Source organism: Rhinopithecus bieti, unplaced genomic scaffold (genome assembly GCF_001698545.2).
Source record: "Rhinopithecus bieti isolate Rb0 unplaced genomic scaffold, ASM169854v2 scaffold_61117, whole genome shotgun sequence".
NCBI lineage: Eukaryota > Metazoa > Chordata > Mammalia > Primates > Cercopithecidae > Rhinopithecus > Rhinopithecus bieti.
This window is the reverse complement of record NW_016824934.1, coordinates 3,117,132-3,131,454: the sequence shown is the minus strand read 5'-3', so window position 1 is coordinate 3,131,454 and position 14,323 is coordinate 3,117,132. Positions and strand designations below refer to the sequence as shown.

General features: G+C 40.9%; 1 protein-coding gene across 3 annotated transcripts in view; it reads right to left on the bottom strand.

Moving 5' to 3' along the window:
- The window catches only part of PRKCE (protein kinase C epsilon), a 551,430-nt gene that overhangs the window by 178,967 nt on the left and 358,140 nt on the right, over positions 1–14,323 (bottom strand). Inside the window, exons 7-10 of one of the 3 annotated variants that reach the window (XM_017862726.1) lie at positions 9,225–9,367; positions 6,145–6,241; positions 3,124–3,323; positions 15–127 (exon numbers count right to left, since the gene is read on the bottom strand). In XM_017862726.1, the coding sequence (XP_017718215.1) occupies positions 15–127; positions 3,124–3,323; positions 6,145–6,241; positions 9,225–9,367 (553 nt within the window). The remainder of the gene's footprint in view (positions 1–14; positions 128–3,123; positions 3,324–6,144; positions 6,242–9,224; positions 9,368–14,323) is intronic. The other 2 variants (XM_017862727.1, XM_017862729.1) reach the window with 2 other exon arrangements.

Here is a 14,323-nt window from a genome sequence, read left to right as displayed (position 1 = left end):
GTGCCAGAGCCAAAATCCTCTTCTCTGTCATTGTGCAGTCCACGTCATCATCCTGAAGGATGACATCCTTCTTTAAGACCTTCACAGCATATACTTCATCTTTGCCCTTGAGTTCTGCCAGCATGACCTGCAATCAATCAATTGCCTCCATCAATCTATGCATGTATGGAATAAAAAGAAGAAACACAAGCTAATACCAAATACTTTAAAAACTAATTATGTTTTTTCTTTGATTTTAAATATTATTTTTATTTATTTATTTATTTATTTACTTATTTATTTATTTATTTTGAGACGGAGTCTTGCTCTGTCGCCCGGGCTGGGTGCAGTGACACAATCTTGGCTCTCTGCAAGCTCTGCCTCCCGGGTTCACAACATTCTCCTGCCTCAGCCTCCCAAGTAGCTGGGACTACAGGTGCCTGCCACCACGCCCGGCTAATTTTTTTGTATTTTTAGTAGAGACGGGGTTTCAGCGTGTTAGCCAGGATGGTCTCGATCTCCTGACCTCGTGATCCACCCACCTCGGCCTCCCAAAGTGTCAGGATTACAGGCGTGTGTAATTTTAAATATTATAACAACCCAGGTGTGGTGGCATGCACCCAAGATACTTGGGAGGCTGAGGTAGGAGGATAATTTGAGCCCAGGAGTTACAGATCAGCATGGGCAACACAGCAAGACCCCCTCTCAAGATGTATATATAATGTTTAAGAAAACTTCCTATTCTACAGTTACTACAATTCTACAGTTACTACATTCTAATAGTTACTACAATTTATTTATTTTTAATCTCTGGCACAGTGCCCAGGCATAGAAAAGAGAAGTTCAATGCACATCTGTTGAATGGTTATTCATATGTTTATATGTGTTTGTCATACTTACAATTACAATACACCAAATATTTTTACAGTTACAGTACAGTAAAATATTGTAACTATTTTTAACTGAACGTTATCTTAAAGACATTCTCCACATGGTCTCCATCATTATCATGGCTGCTTACATTCAATTCAAGTAAACATAATTTATTTAACCATTTCCCTCAAATTAGACACTTAAGTTATATCTAATCATTAAGTATTATGTAAATTGCATTGACTATTTTTGTACACAATTAAAACAATTCCTCTTGGATTACATTTGTAAGATGGAAACTCTCATAAGTAGATTAAAGGGTTAAGCATTTTGCACATTTCTTATTTTCAGAAAGGATGTGTGATACAATGTGCCACTAGCAATGTAGGAGTGTTGGAGTTTCATGGTGACTTAACAATATTGAGTAGTTTCACTTAAAAAGTCTTTTTGCTCACTTAATAGGTGTGAAATGTTACCGTGATGCTATTTTAACTTAAAATGAAACCTTAAAATATCTGTTTTCTGACTGTATTTCTTTTGTGTAAATTACTCCCGTCTGTTTTGTCTTATTATGCTGCTATCATATTAATTTCTTAAAAATTTATACACATATGATATATAAAGATACGAACCCTTTACTTTCTGTAAAAGTTTTTCGAAGCCTGTTTTATGATTTTCTGTTATTTTACTCTATTGAAAAGAATCGTGTATCTTTATGTAGTTGAATCTGTCCTTGTTTGCCTTTATAGTTTCTTTTATAACTTTGAAGCTGGAAACGTGATTCCTATTCAAGAGAGCTAATTAACAGTTCTATTTTCTTAAAGTGTTCCTATCATTGGATATTTTTGCACTCATTTACCTACAAACGTCACAAGCCTTTCTCTTCTTAAATAAGTAACTCCTAAGTACAGTATTCCAATGTAAGTCATCAAAGCTAAAAGCAGCCATCAGAAACTTAATGAGGGAATTCATGATGTTAACCTGAAGACTTTTTGTCGCCCACATATTTTACAGACTCTTTAAAACTGGCTCAAACTTTGGCTGTGATTTTTCCTAAGAGATAACCTAAATGCTCCAAAGTCATCTAAGTTCCCATCCTGCCTACACTATACGAAAACCTAGAATCTTGGAGTCTTGCTCAAAATTAGACTGCATCCTGCTCACATCCCAGAATTATGTCTAACCAGAGGACCTCTTCTTATTTAGCCAGTCTCTAAAGAATGTAATTGCTTCAGCTTTTGCCATTTAAGTAAACCCCAGTTACCTTCCCACCAGAGTGATATCAGGGTGAGATAGGGGCAGGTGAGACAGCTGGGAACCAGGTGGGATGGGCCAGCTGATTGACAGGCTGCTGCTTTCAAGAGTCCAGGACATGCCAGGGCATGTGATCCCAGGAGCTTCCTGGTCCCCAGAGCAGGACCTCCCAGAACCTCTCAGGAGGTCCCAGAAAGGTGACTCCCAGGCTCAGCTCTGAAAAGAGCCAGGGAACAATCAGAGATCTCAGGTGAAATGCAAACAGCTTCCTCTGCTTCCTGCCCCTTCATCTTCTTTCTAAAATGAACAGGGGTTAATTTTTCCATTTCACCTAGCCATCAGAATAGTGGCTGACCACCTTCATGCTTTATTGAGCATACTAAAGGCCACACCCCACACCACTGCGTTCATCTCAGTGGGGAACAGGATATGGAGAATGGCACCAAGCACAGAGGACCCTGATCCAAGGCATGAGATGATTATTCCCATTCTCTTGCCACATGTAGAGGATAAACAAAACATTTACTACATGCCAGAAAGATCAGTTAAATAAAATTTACCTTCCAAAATAATGCATGCTAAATTTGCTTTGAACCCTAGGTTTACTGAGGGCAGGAATTCATTCTCAAAGTCTTCATATGAATTAAAAACAGAATTTCAGCTGGATCTCTGAAGCAGGGAAGACATGTATTGATACTATTATTAACTTGGAACACTGAGCATTTAAAACTTTCCAAAGTGCTTTCTCATCTACCTTGATTCCTGTCCCCATTCAACAAATGAGAAAAACTGAATTCCAAAGAGATTAAATCACTACGTGAAAGTCTCATATAGCCAATTAATAGTAGAACCAGGGCTCCCATCTGCTTGGCCTCAGGTCATTTGCACTTACAAGGAACGAAAGAAAACCTAACGAGATCAGTCTAAAAAGTTCCTCTCTCAATCTTAGATCAAACAGATGAAACAACACTAAGGAGTAGAACAAAACCAGCAGTTTCACCCATGTGTGCCACAGACCTTGCCAAAGCTGCCTTTGCCCAACACCTTGATGAAGTTGAACTCATCCAGGCCCAGGCGCTTGGCCTGGCCTTGCCGGACTTCGCCGTTCTCACCAGGGCTCATCAGCTGGCCATCAGGAGATGATGCTGCCCGGTGCTCCTCCCCTCGGTTGTCAAATGACAAGGCTTTTCGAATGTTGTTCTCAAGTTCTTTTATTTCTAGGGCCAAGGGGAACAAGAAATTGCATTAGTGCATACCTCATAAGCTGTTCCATTAGGACTCAACACTCAGACTTTCCCCTGTAAGCTCTCAGTCCTTTTTCTGGTTCTTCATAACAACAGATCCAGTGTGGCATCCCTTTGTATGTTCCTTCATCTGTTCACCATATTCTCGTTGGCACCCAATGCGCAGCAGAGCCTAAGTATGCAAAGAGGAGGAGGACACAGTCCCTTCCCTGCCCTTGTAAACTCCAGATTATACTGGACCTGGCCGTCTCTCTGAAAGCCCCCTTTGGCTAGTAGCCTATTCTATTGTTCTAGGTGCAGCACACAAATCTGGGCCCTCTCTGGAATTCTGCAGAGTCACACGTATCCTTAAAGTTTCCTTTGAAGATGAGAACAATGAATCAGGAACTGTCATCACAGTAATCATTGGTGATATAATTATTTCAATAACCGAGCCATCAGAATGGTGGCTGATCATTGAAGGTGGAAACCTTCACACCTTCTAAAAGCCTTTACTCAGCCTTGTTGCCGGGTTTCTTCTCAATACCCATCTCACACAAGGTTATCTAACAACACGAGCAATGGGCTTATTATTAACAACAGAATTGCTTTCCCAAGTGACATGTTGCAAACTTATCTCCAATGGGGAGGGAATTTCTCAGTAAAACTTCTCAACTATGAGACAGTCTTGTGCCCTCTCTAGAGCTTGTGACTTGAATTACCTGGGGGAGATAATGCTGGATGATCCTCTGACCTTTTCTATTTGAAGAAGCTTTACTGTTAGCAACTCATTCATCAAGACACGCACTCTTTTGTGTGGAAATGGGCATCTTGAGCATAATCTGATTTTAAATGATGCTTGTGAATAACGGATTACAGAAGGCGAACATAGCCTATTAGCCCTTGGGAATCAGAATTAGGCATGGGTGACAGAAAGAGATCTTCAGCTTCTTTTCAGGAGGACAGAGTCCCATAAGGGCTCACTCAAGGAATCCGGAGATCTTTCCTAGATCTGGAGTTTGGCTCCTCTGAGATGTGTTGGGGAGGGTGAAGTGGGGGAAAGCTGCTGAGTCTGCAGACCCTCCCCTTGCCAATTCAGCAGTTATCTATCTATCACTTAGCTTGACTAAGTAACTTTTAATCTCACCATAGAGCTAAAAGCCTCAGTTATTAAATGAATTTTGGAAGGCAGAAATAGTTGTTTGGGGACACCAAAGCTTGAAGAAAAGGTTTTTCTATTTATTCTTATAGGGGAAGAAAAATAAACTATGTCTGATTTCTGTTGTGTAATAATGTCACTCAGAGGGACATCTGTGCTCACATCACTACTGGGAAATCCTGGACCCTGTGTCAAGTGGGATGAGCAGAGGCCCTGGGGAGCACTGCAACCTGCCACTGTACCCATCTGATGGCAGAGCTCAGAGCCAGACAGCATGCGGGGCAGGAGCCAGGCCTAGAAGCCCTGGTCTCTGAACTCTTACTTGGGCTCTCTTTCCCATATGACCCTGTCTCCCTGAAGCTCCCAAAGGGGATCTCAGTCTCAGAAAGGAACACGTGAAAACCCCCAAACTGGTCTGGGAAAATAGCTACAAGTTCTGCAGCCCCAGAGTACTTTCAGGCTGCTTATGAATGCTTCAAATCTCATTTGGAATGAGATAGAGTGTAAAGACACAGAAAGTTAATTGGAGTAGCACGAAGAGGGACTGAGACCAATTATTTTGTGGTCTCATGGCTGGCGCATGACCCCAAAGCTCTTTTATTTACTCCTGGGTAAGAAGGTCTGGGTCATGGTGGTGACCTCCAAGGAAGGTTTGATGGCAGGGTTTCTGAGAGTGGGTCCCTCAGCCAGCATGGGTACAGTCTTGCCCTTACCACTGACTTATCTCCAAACCTTGGGACAGACCTTTTCAACACTCTGACCTTCCACTTCCCACGCGCTAACCTGGGGGACAGTAATGAAGCACCACCCTAGAGTGGGTGTGGGCATAAAATTAGGATAATGAATACAAAAGGGGATATAGAAAACCAAGGCACCATTGTCAGGCTGGGTTGGGTATTCCTGTTCTGCAGATGCATATGTCCCTTACCAGTCATATCTGGTAATGGTCACCAGAGTAGGAGGTTTTGCAAGTGTAAGTCCCTCTTCAGCCTCAGCATTCTCAGATGGCTGCAGAATTATTATTGTGCAAATTATGCCCACAGAACTTATTGTCTGAAGCATATTCAGACAGAAGGAGCTATCTGGAGCTGTAGAGGGGAATCAGGCCTGGGACTGGCCTCCTTCCCACTTCTTTTCTCAGTCTCTCTTCTAGCTTCATCTTTCTGTCCCCACCCACTCAAAGGCCAGGATGGAAGACATCTTCCCTCACCCAGCCCCAAACTCAAGCTGATCTCAGGTTTTGGGTATGATGATGGGGAAAGGAGTGTCAAACTCAACTCAAGGGAGTGGCGCTGACAGGTCTAGGGCCAGGCAAGAGCTTTAAGAGAGGGAGCTGTACCCTTCTCTCTCCAGTACCCTTGGAACCAGGGACAGAGGCAAGGGAAAACAGAGAACCATAACATCATACATTTGCTCTCCTCTCACCCTGGCCTGGAAGGAATTTAAAGCCGATATGGCCATAGAATGCCCAGCCCTCAAGAAGGTCTTATAGAATGAAAGAACTATTAAATCAACAGGCAAAGGGTGTGTGAAAACCCGCCAAGGCTGCTAGCTATTTCAGCTAACAAGCTCACTCTTGGTTAAAGAGGCCTCAGAGCTCCTTGGTCCATCCAATGGCAGAACTCAGAGGTCAGGAAGCAAATCTGAGGGTCTCACCCTGGTCACAAGGGGAGGTGGGTGCTGACTTGGATCGATCTTCCTCAGATGGTGAGCTTCCAGAAGCAGGTTGCGGGGACTCGGCACCAGCAATGAGCTAGAGAGGAGAGAAAGCAGGGACAGAGGCATCAGAAGGGAGGGTTGAGAGTTTTCTGATGTCAAAAGCATCAAGATGCCATACAAGGGCCATGAGAGTTCCCAGAGTAGCGGGAACTCAGTAGATCTCTGTCCTCTTGCAGCCATCACTGAAGTAGACAAAATGAAGTTCGATCTCTCTGTGACTTCTGACCAGAGGAAGAACCACAAAAGGAATTTCAATGCACCTTCCCACATTCACAGAAGGATGATGTCTTCCCCTCGTTCCAAAGAGTTGAGACAGAGGTACAATGTTTGATCCAACCCCATCCAAAAGGATGAAGTACTTCGGGTTGTGCGAGGACACTATAAAGGTCAGCAAATTGGAAAAGTAATCCAGGTTTACAGGAAGAAATACATCATCTACATTGAATGGGTACAGCAGGAAAAGGCTAATGTACAACTATCCACGTAGGCATCTACCCCAGCAAGCTAAAGCTGGACAAAGACTGCAAAGAGATCCTTGAATGGAAAGCCACATCTCACCAAGTAGGAAAGGAGAAGGGCAAATATAACGAAAAAACAATTGAGAGGATTCAGGAATAAATCTTTTATACAACTTTCATTAAAAACCGCTAAAATAAAAAAGAGAGAGAGAGAGAGTTCCTAGTACCCAGTGGCACCTGCTGAATTGATATTCTGAAAGCACAGACTCAAGGTTTCATTTGCCAATTAAAGGGAAGAAAACAAGAGACTTCAGTTTGTTCACTTTTTATTCTACCCAAATACAATTGACCTTTCTAAGCAAAGCTCAACCCCATGTCTTCCATAAAGCCCCCCTCCACCTATCCAAGCAATACAAGTTATTTCACACAAAGCAATGTGATACTTGTCTCTAACATCTGTTTGGCACTTATTAGTTATCTTATTCAGCTTTCTATAGTTAGTACCTTTGTATGTATACTGTGAGGGGTTCTCTACTTAAGTAGACTATAGGATATTTGAAGGTAAGACTCTGTCCGGCACTTTTAATGCCCCTAGTGACTTACACAAAGTAAGAAACATAATAGATGCTCAATAAATATTTTCAGATATATTGATATTTGTTGGCAAATTTTAATAGAACACCTCTAGTGAGGTTTGTTCCTTGGCATAGATGCTGGCATATCCCACTTTGAGTCTCCATTAACATCAGTAGCTTAGACTCAAAGATCACAAACACTTCTGCTCTCTTTTAGTACTTACTCTTGGTCTACCTGCTGTGCACACACGTCCTTTCTGGATGATGGACTAGTTGCAAGGGGCAACACGAGGGCTACCAAAGCACCAGAAAGTCTGATATTCCTGCAAAGAGGCCTTGAAGCTTCAGACCAAGGGCGCTTCTCTCCCATCCTCTCATAGTGACTTCAGTTACAACTTAGTTTTTCCAATTTTTGCATCAGAAGCATCCCAGCAATAAAAATATCAGGACTACAGTCCATCAGCCTTCTACCCTGCCCCTCCTTGAATTTCTCCATGTTGGCTTCTTACCTGTTCTTCCAAATCCAAGACAAGGCAGACAATGCCTCACAGCTGGCATGATAGCTTACGTAAATATAGGACAAAGGGAGCTGGTACTGAGCTTTCTTTTAAATGTTTCATGACAAAGATTCTGTCTTAATTTACTTCTAGACAAGAATAAAAACCACGTCTCCTGAGAAGGGCTCTCTTTAGAGCTTTTAAATGTGTCTGCATAACACTGTCATCACAGAGTGTTCGCTCAGCTCGCCTCTTCAGCAGGGCCCTAGCATTCTTGGGTACTGATATTCTGCTTGCCATTCCAGCACCTTGGGTCAACAACTGAAGTCCTGTTTCCACCAATGGGATTTACAAAGCCGAGAAGAGCCACCAAAAGCACAAAGTCTCAGTTATCTCAACCAGGGAGAAGAGAATTTCTTCTGCAACCCTTGCAAAACAGCTCTGCTTATTGAGAAAACAGAGTAGAAGGAGAAGTTTAAGAAAATAAGAACACTTCAACCTTTCCTATACAAGAGAAGCAACATGGAAGAGCCATGGGTAGCTTCTAACAAGACAAGATGACCAGGAAATGCAGGAAATGCCTTTAGAAGACATTTCAGGGCAAAAATCAGGGAGACTATTTAGGTGTCAAGATTGCAGAGGTACCTAGAGTCAGACTTGCTTTTCTAGTAGGGGGCTTGAGGATGTTTGCCACTGGGCAATGAAGGCCACTGCCCACTGCACCCTTCGCTCAGATTTTCTGCCCCGTTAACATGGTTCTAATTATCTCATAACTTACTTTTCAAAGACATCTTAAATTTTCTAGGCTAGGAGCCAGGGCTAAAGAAGAGCCTACAAACGAAATGCTATGGATGCCTTTCCCTCTGTTTACATTTGTGGGCCCTGACTTACCAAAATAACATTTTGGCAAATGGATCTCTTCTTACTGATATTTAGAATGTCACAGAGATAGAGACAGTTTTGGTCTCCAAAGAAAGGCCCAGATGTTTCGTGTCGCGAGACATTAACAATATTCCCTGGGCAGCTCAGTGCTGGTATGATCACAAATCATCTTGGCTTCCTCCCTAGAAAAGAATGTGGTTCCAGTTCTTCATCCATTTATCTTCATTATAATGATACCAAGGGTGAAGTTCAGACACTAACATTGCTTTCATGCCAGCTCTGGAAGCAGATAAGTCCATTTCCTTGTATAGGGTTGTTAAGCTTTTTCTAGAAGGAATTTCAAATTCCTCATCTCAAAGTTTATGTTTCTCTGGCAAACTAACCCTTGAGGCTTGCTTTGTTTTCACTTCACTTTTGGAGCTGAAGACATTAACGTTACCTGCCTGGCTTCTATCTTTGTTTTTTGCTTTAAACACTTGCAGTTTTGAGTAAAATACCTCAAACCCAGGAATCTTATTACCTCAACTCCAGAGCACCCTCTGGAAGCCAGCACAGAAATGCCAGTCTGAAAAGGGCTCCAGAAACACCGCCAAACAGCCAGTTACCTTTTTCCTCCTCTGGCCGCTGTTGGTGATTTTGTCTGGGGTAACGCCCAGGTCAGCCAGCACTTTGGCGATTCCTCTGGCATCCACTCCACAGTTGGGAGCCACGTTGGTCTCACATCGACGGTGAACATTCATTTTGCAGACTGTAAGGAGACATGGAGAAAAGACAGATAAGTAAGTATTCATGGCCTAAGATGTTACTTCTTTTCTTCGAGATTGTATTATATGTTCATGAAGTATTACATGTTCATTTAAGGTATAATTTGGAAAATATAGAAAAAAATATATATATATAAGTCTTACATCATACAGAACCAAAATCATTCATTAAACTACCTTGCAGAGATAGCCACTGTTTCTAGTACTTCCTTCCAGCCATCCTTTCTACGTAGATTAAATATGGATAAGTAAGTAAATATCACATTTATATTTCTTTCCAGGGAGTGGACACTGACTCTAGAAGAACTTAATTCCTTTCTCTGAAAAAAGCTAACTTGAATTCCGGACCCAAATAGGTCATGTGTTTACAGTCTACTCCATGATTTGATTAAAATGTTGGAACATTACTGAGAGAAGAATAACCAGTGGTTGGACTTCTAAGGCCCCTTTCAAATCTACAGTCTGAATTCAATGAATTCCTTTGGGTTTCCCTCTTAACTTAGTAGTCCTTGGTGTAGGACATCAAAGGTGAAAATAACCTGCTCATTTTCAGTCTGGCACTTAAGGAGCTTAGAAGTCAGCAGCACTCCATTCTAACAAGCAAAACGCTGAACGAACTACAAAATCAACAGCTCTTCCGAGATCCACCAAGTGAAGTGAAGTCCTAGAGCAAACTGAAACTGCTGCTCCCAAAATTAGACAGCTAGCCAGGCGAATACAGAGAATCACAACTTACTGAAGCAGAAATCTCTATAAGAACAATGCTGGGGTAGAAAAACTGTAACTGTAACTGACAAATGGGGGGCTCAGAGCAGACAAACCTGAGAGTCAAAAACTCTAAGGGGGACCCAGTCACTGAGTTGATAGACTTTCGTATGTTCAGTTGAGAGTTGTACTCTTTAGGAGCTCAACTAGATTCTCATAGTAAATATGGAGAAAATCTCATGATTTCAGTGTGGGGGCTTGGGGTGGGGAACATGGGGAGAGAACTATTTTTTTAAATAGGCCAGAGCACGCTGCTCTTCTTAACGAGGGTTTCTCTTAGGAGAAACTATTTTATCAGAGCTTAAACGATTGAGGTTTTATCAGACCCTGACTGATCTGGGGGCAAGGAAATCCCCAACTCCAGCGCACTCTAGCCATCCTGTCCTGTCTAAGGCCAGGGAAGGACTGAACAGTACTTGTGAGGTTCACAGTTCAAAGGCACAAATTCATGAAAAGACCTAATCACAGGTCCATATAATACTTTCCCTCCCTCCACACCTCACTCACATAACTCACAGCCTATTTACTGGCAGTTCCTTTTACCCAGTACACAATGTCTGGCAAGCAAAATTGTAAGGCATCCTAAAAGGCAAAACAAACAAACAAAAACGACAACAACAAAAAAGCCCAGTTTGCAGTGACAAGGCAAACATCAGAACTAGACTCAGATATGGCAGGGATGCAGGAATGATCAGACTGGGAATTTAAAACAACTGTGATTAAGATGCTAAGGGTTCTAATGGATAATGTCCACAGCATGTGAGAACAAATGGGTAACATAAGCAGAGAGATGGAAATGCCAAGAAAGAATCAGAAGAACTGCTAGAGATCAAAAACACTAACAGAATGAAGAAAGTTTCTGACGGGCTTATTAGTAGTCTAGACATGGCTGAAGAAACAATATCTGAGCTTCAGGATATACCCATAGCAGCTTCAAAAATGAAAAAATAAAGAGAACAAAGACTGGAAAAAATATCCAAGGATTGGGTGAAACTACAAAAAGTGTAACATATGCATGAAGAGACTACCACTATAAGAAGAAAGAGAAAGGAACAGAACAAAATATTAATATTTGATACAATGAGGACAGAATTTCCCAGAATTAATGTCAGACACCAAACCAAACCACAGCTCCAGGAAGCTTGAAGAACATCACACAGGATAAATGCCACAAACAAACAAACAAACAAAAAACAAAACAAAAAAACTGTACCTAGGCATATAATTTCTAAACTACAGAAAATCAGTGATTTAAAAAACGCTGAAAGACGTCAAAGGAAAAAAAAAAGTCTTACCTATAAAGGAGAAAAAATAAGAATTACTTCCAACCTCTCCTCAGAAACCATGCTAGCAGGAAGAGAATGAAGTTAAACATTCAAAATGTTGAGATAAAAATCCCACCGATCTAGAATCCTCTACCCTGCAATATTATCCTTCAAAAGTGAAGGGGAACTTAAAACTTCCTCAGACAAACAAAAATTGAAGGAATTTATGGGCAGTGATCTGTCTTGTAAATGTTAAAAGTAGTTCTTCAGGCCGGGCGCGGTGGCTCAAGCCTGTAATCCCAGCACTTTGGGAGGCCGAGACGGGTGGATCACGAGGTCATGAGATCGAGACCATCCTGGCTAACACGGTGAAACCCCGTCTCTACTAAAAAATACAAAAAACTAGCTGGGCGAGGCGGTGGGCGCCTGTAGTCCCAGCTACTCGGGAGGCTGAGGCAGGAGAATGGCGTGAACCCGGGAGGCGGAGCTTGCAGTGAGCTGAGATCCGGCCACTGCACTCCAGCCTGGGTGACAGAGCGAGACTCCGTCTCAAAAAAAAAAAAAAAAAAAAAAGTAGTTCTTCAGAGAGAAGACAAATGATACAGCTCAGAAACTTGGATCTACAAGAGAAAGAGCAGGTAAAGAAAGGTGAAGAAATAAGTGGAGGTAAAATAAAAACTTTTATTTTTATTCTTAATTAATTTAACAGCTCACCCAATTTAACAGTTCGCCCAAAATCATATTAACAATGTGCTGATTATGTGTAATTATAGTGTTTACATATATGCTAGGTATGCTTATATGTAAGTGAAATAAATTATAGTAATGAGACAAGGATGGCAGGGAGGAATTAGGATAATTTTGTTATTATGAGGTACTTGTACTGTCATGAAGCAGCACAATATTATTTGAAAGTAGATTTGGATTAGTCGTAAATGCATACTGCAAACTCTACAGCAAGCACTAAAACATGTAAAAAAAAAAGCATAATTGATATGCTAAGAAAGGAGAGAAATAGAATAGGATCATATTAAATGCTCAGTTAAAACCACAGGAGGCAGCAAATGAGTGGAAGACAAACATAGAAACAAAGAATAAGGGCAACAAATAGAAAACAGTACCAAGTATAGTAGATATTAACACAACTATATCAATAATCAATAATCATTGACTTCAAATGTCAATGGTTTAAATATACCAATTAAAAGACAGATTGTTAGAGTGGATCAAAAAAAAACCAAGACGCAACTAACTGTATGTTGTTCACAAGAAACCCACCTTAAAGACACATACAGACTAAAAGTAAAGACATAGAGTAAGATATACCATGCTAACACTAATCCCAAAAAAGCAGAAATAGCAAAATTAATTTGAGACCCAGCAGACTTCAGAGGAAGGAAAGTTATTAGGGATAAAAAGGTCAACTCTCAAAAAAGATGTAATTTTTAACATGTATGTACCTAAAAACAGAGCATCAAAATAAATGAGGCAATAACTGATGGAACTACAAGGAGAAACAGATGCTGGTGCTATTATAGTTGGAGACTGCAACACTCCTTTATTCAAAAATAAACAGATCTAGCAGGCAGAAAATCAGAACATAGTTGAATCAACAGCAACATTAATCAACTGAATACAACTGACATCTATCAACAACTTCATTCAGTGACAAAATACACATTCTTCTCAAGACATGAAGCAATCATCAAGAAAGACCACATTTTGGGCCATAAGACACACCTTAACAAATTTAAAAGAATGGAAATCATACAATGTCGGCTTTCAGACCACAGTGGAATTAACCTGGAAATCAATAACAGAAAGATAGTTCAAAAATTCCAAAATACTTGAAGATTAAACACATTGCTAAATAGCATATGACTGAGAAAAGAAGTCTCAAGATAAATTTGAAAATATTTTGAATTAATTAAGATACAACTTATCAGCCGGGCATGGAGGCTCATGCCTGTAATCCCAGCACTTTGGGAGGCCGGGGCAGTCAGATCACTTTAGGTCAGGAGTTTGAGACCAGCCTGGCCAACATGACAAAACCCCATCTCTACTAAAAATACAAAAATGAGCCAGGTGTGGTGTGCATGCCTGCAATCCCAGCTATTTGGGAGGCTGAGGCAGGAGAATCGCTTGAACTCGGGAGGTAGAGGTTACAGTGAGCCAAGATCGTACCACTGCACTCCAGTCCGGGTGACAGAGTGAGACTCTGTCTCAAAAAAATAAATAAATAAAATAAAAATAAAAAAGGAAATAAAATAAAATACAACTTATCAAAATTAGTGGGATACAGCAAAAGCAGTGCTTCAAGGGAAGCACTTCAAAGGAAGTTTGAATGCATACATTAGGAAAAATATTCTAAAAATCAATAATCTAAGCCTCTCTCTTAGCAAACTAGAAAAAGGAGACCAAAGTAGCTTACTTAAATCTAAAGTAAGCAGGAGAAAAGAAATAATAAGAATTAGAGCAAAAATCAATTGAATTAAAACATAAAATCAATAGAGAAAATCAACAACAAAAGCTGGTTCTTTGAAAAGAACAATAGACTCAATAAGCCTCTAGTAATGCTAGTGAGAAACAGAGAGAGAAAGAGAGAGAGAGGACACAAAGTATTAATATCAGAAATGAAAGAGAGGACATCATTATGGATCCCAAGGGCATTAAAAGAATAAAGGAGTATTCCTATTCAACATAGTGTTGGAAGTTCTGGCTAGGGCAATCAGGCAAGAGAAAGAAATAAAGGGTGTCCAGTTAGGAAAAGAAGAAGTCAAATTGTCCCTGTTTGCAGATGACATGATTGTATATTTAGAAAACCCCATTGTCTCAGCCCAAAATCTCCTTAAGCTGATAAGCAACTTCAGCAAAGTCTCAGGATACAAAATTAATGTGCAAAAATCACAG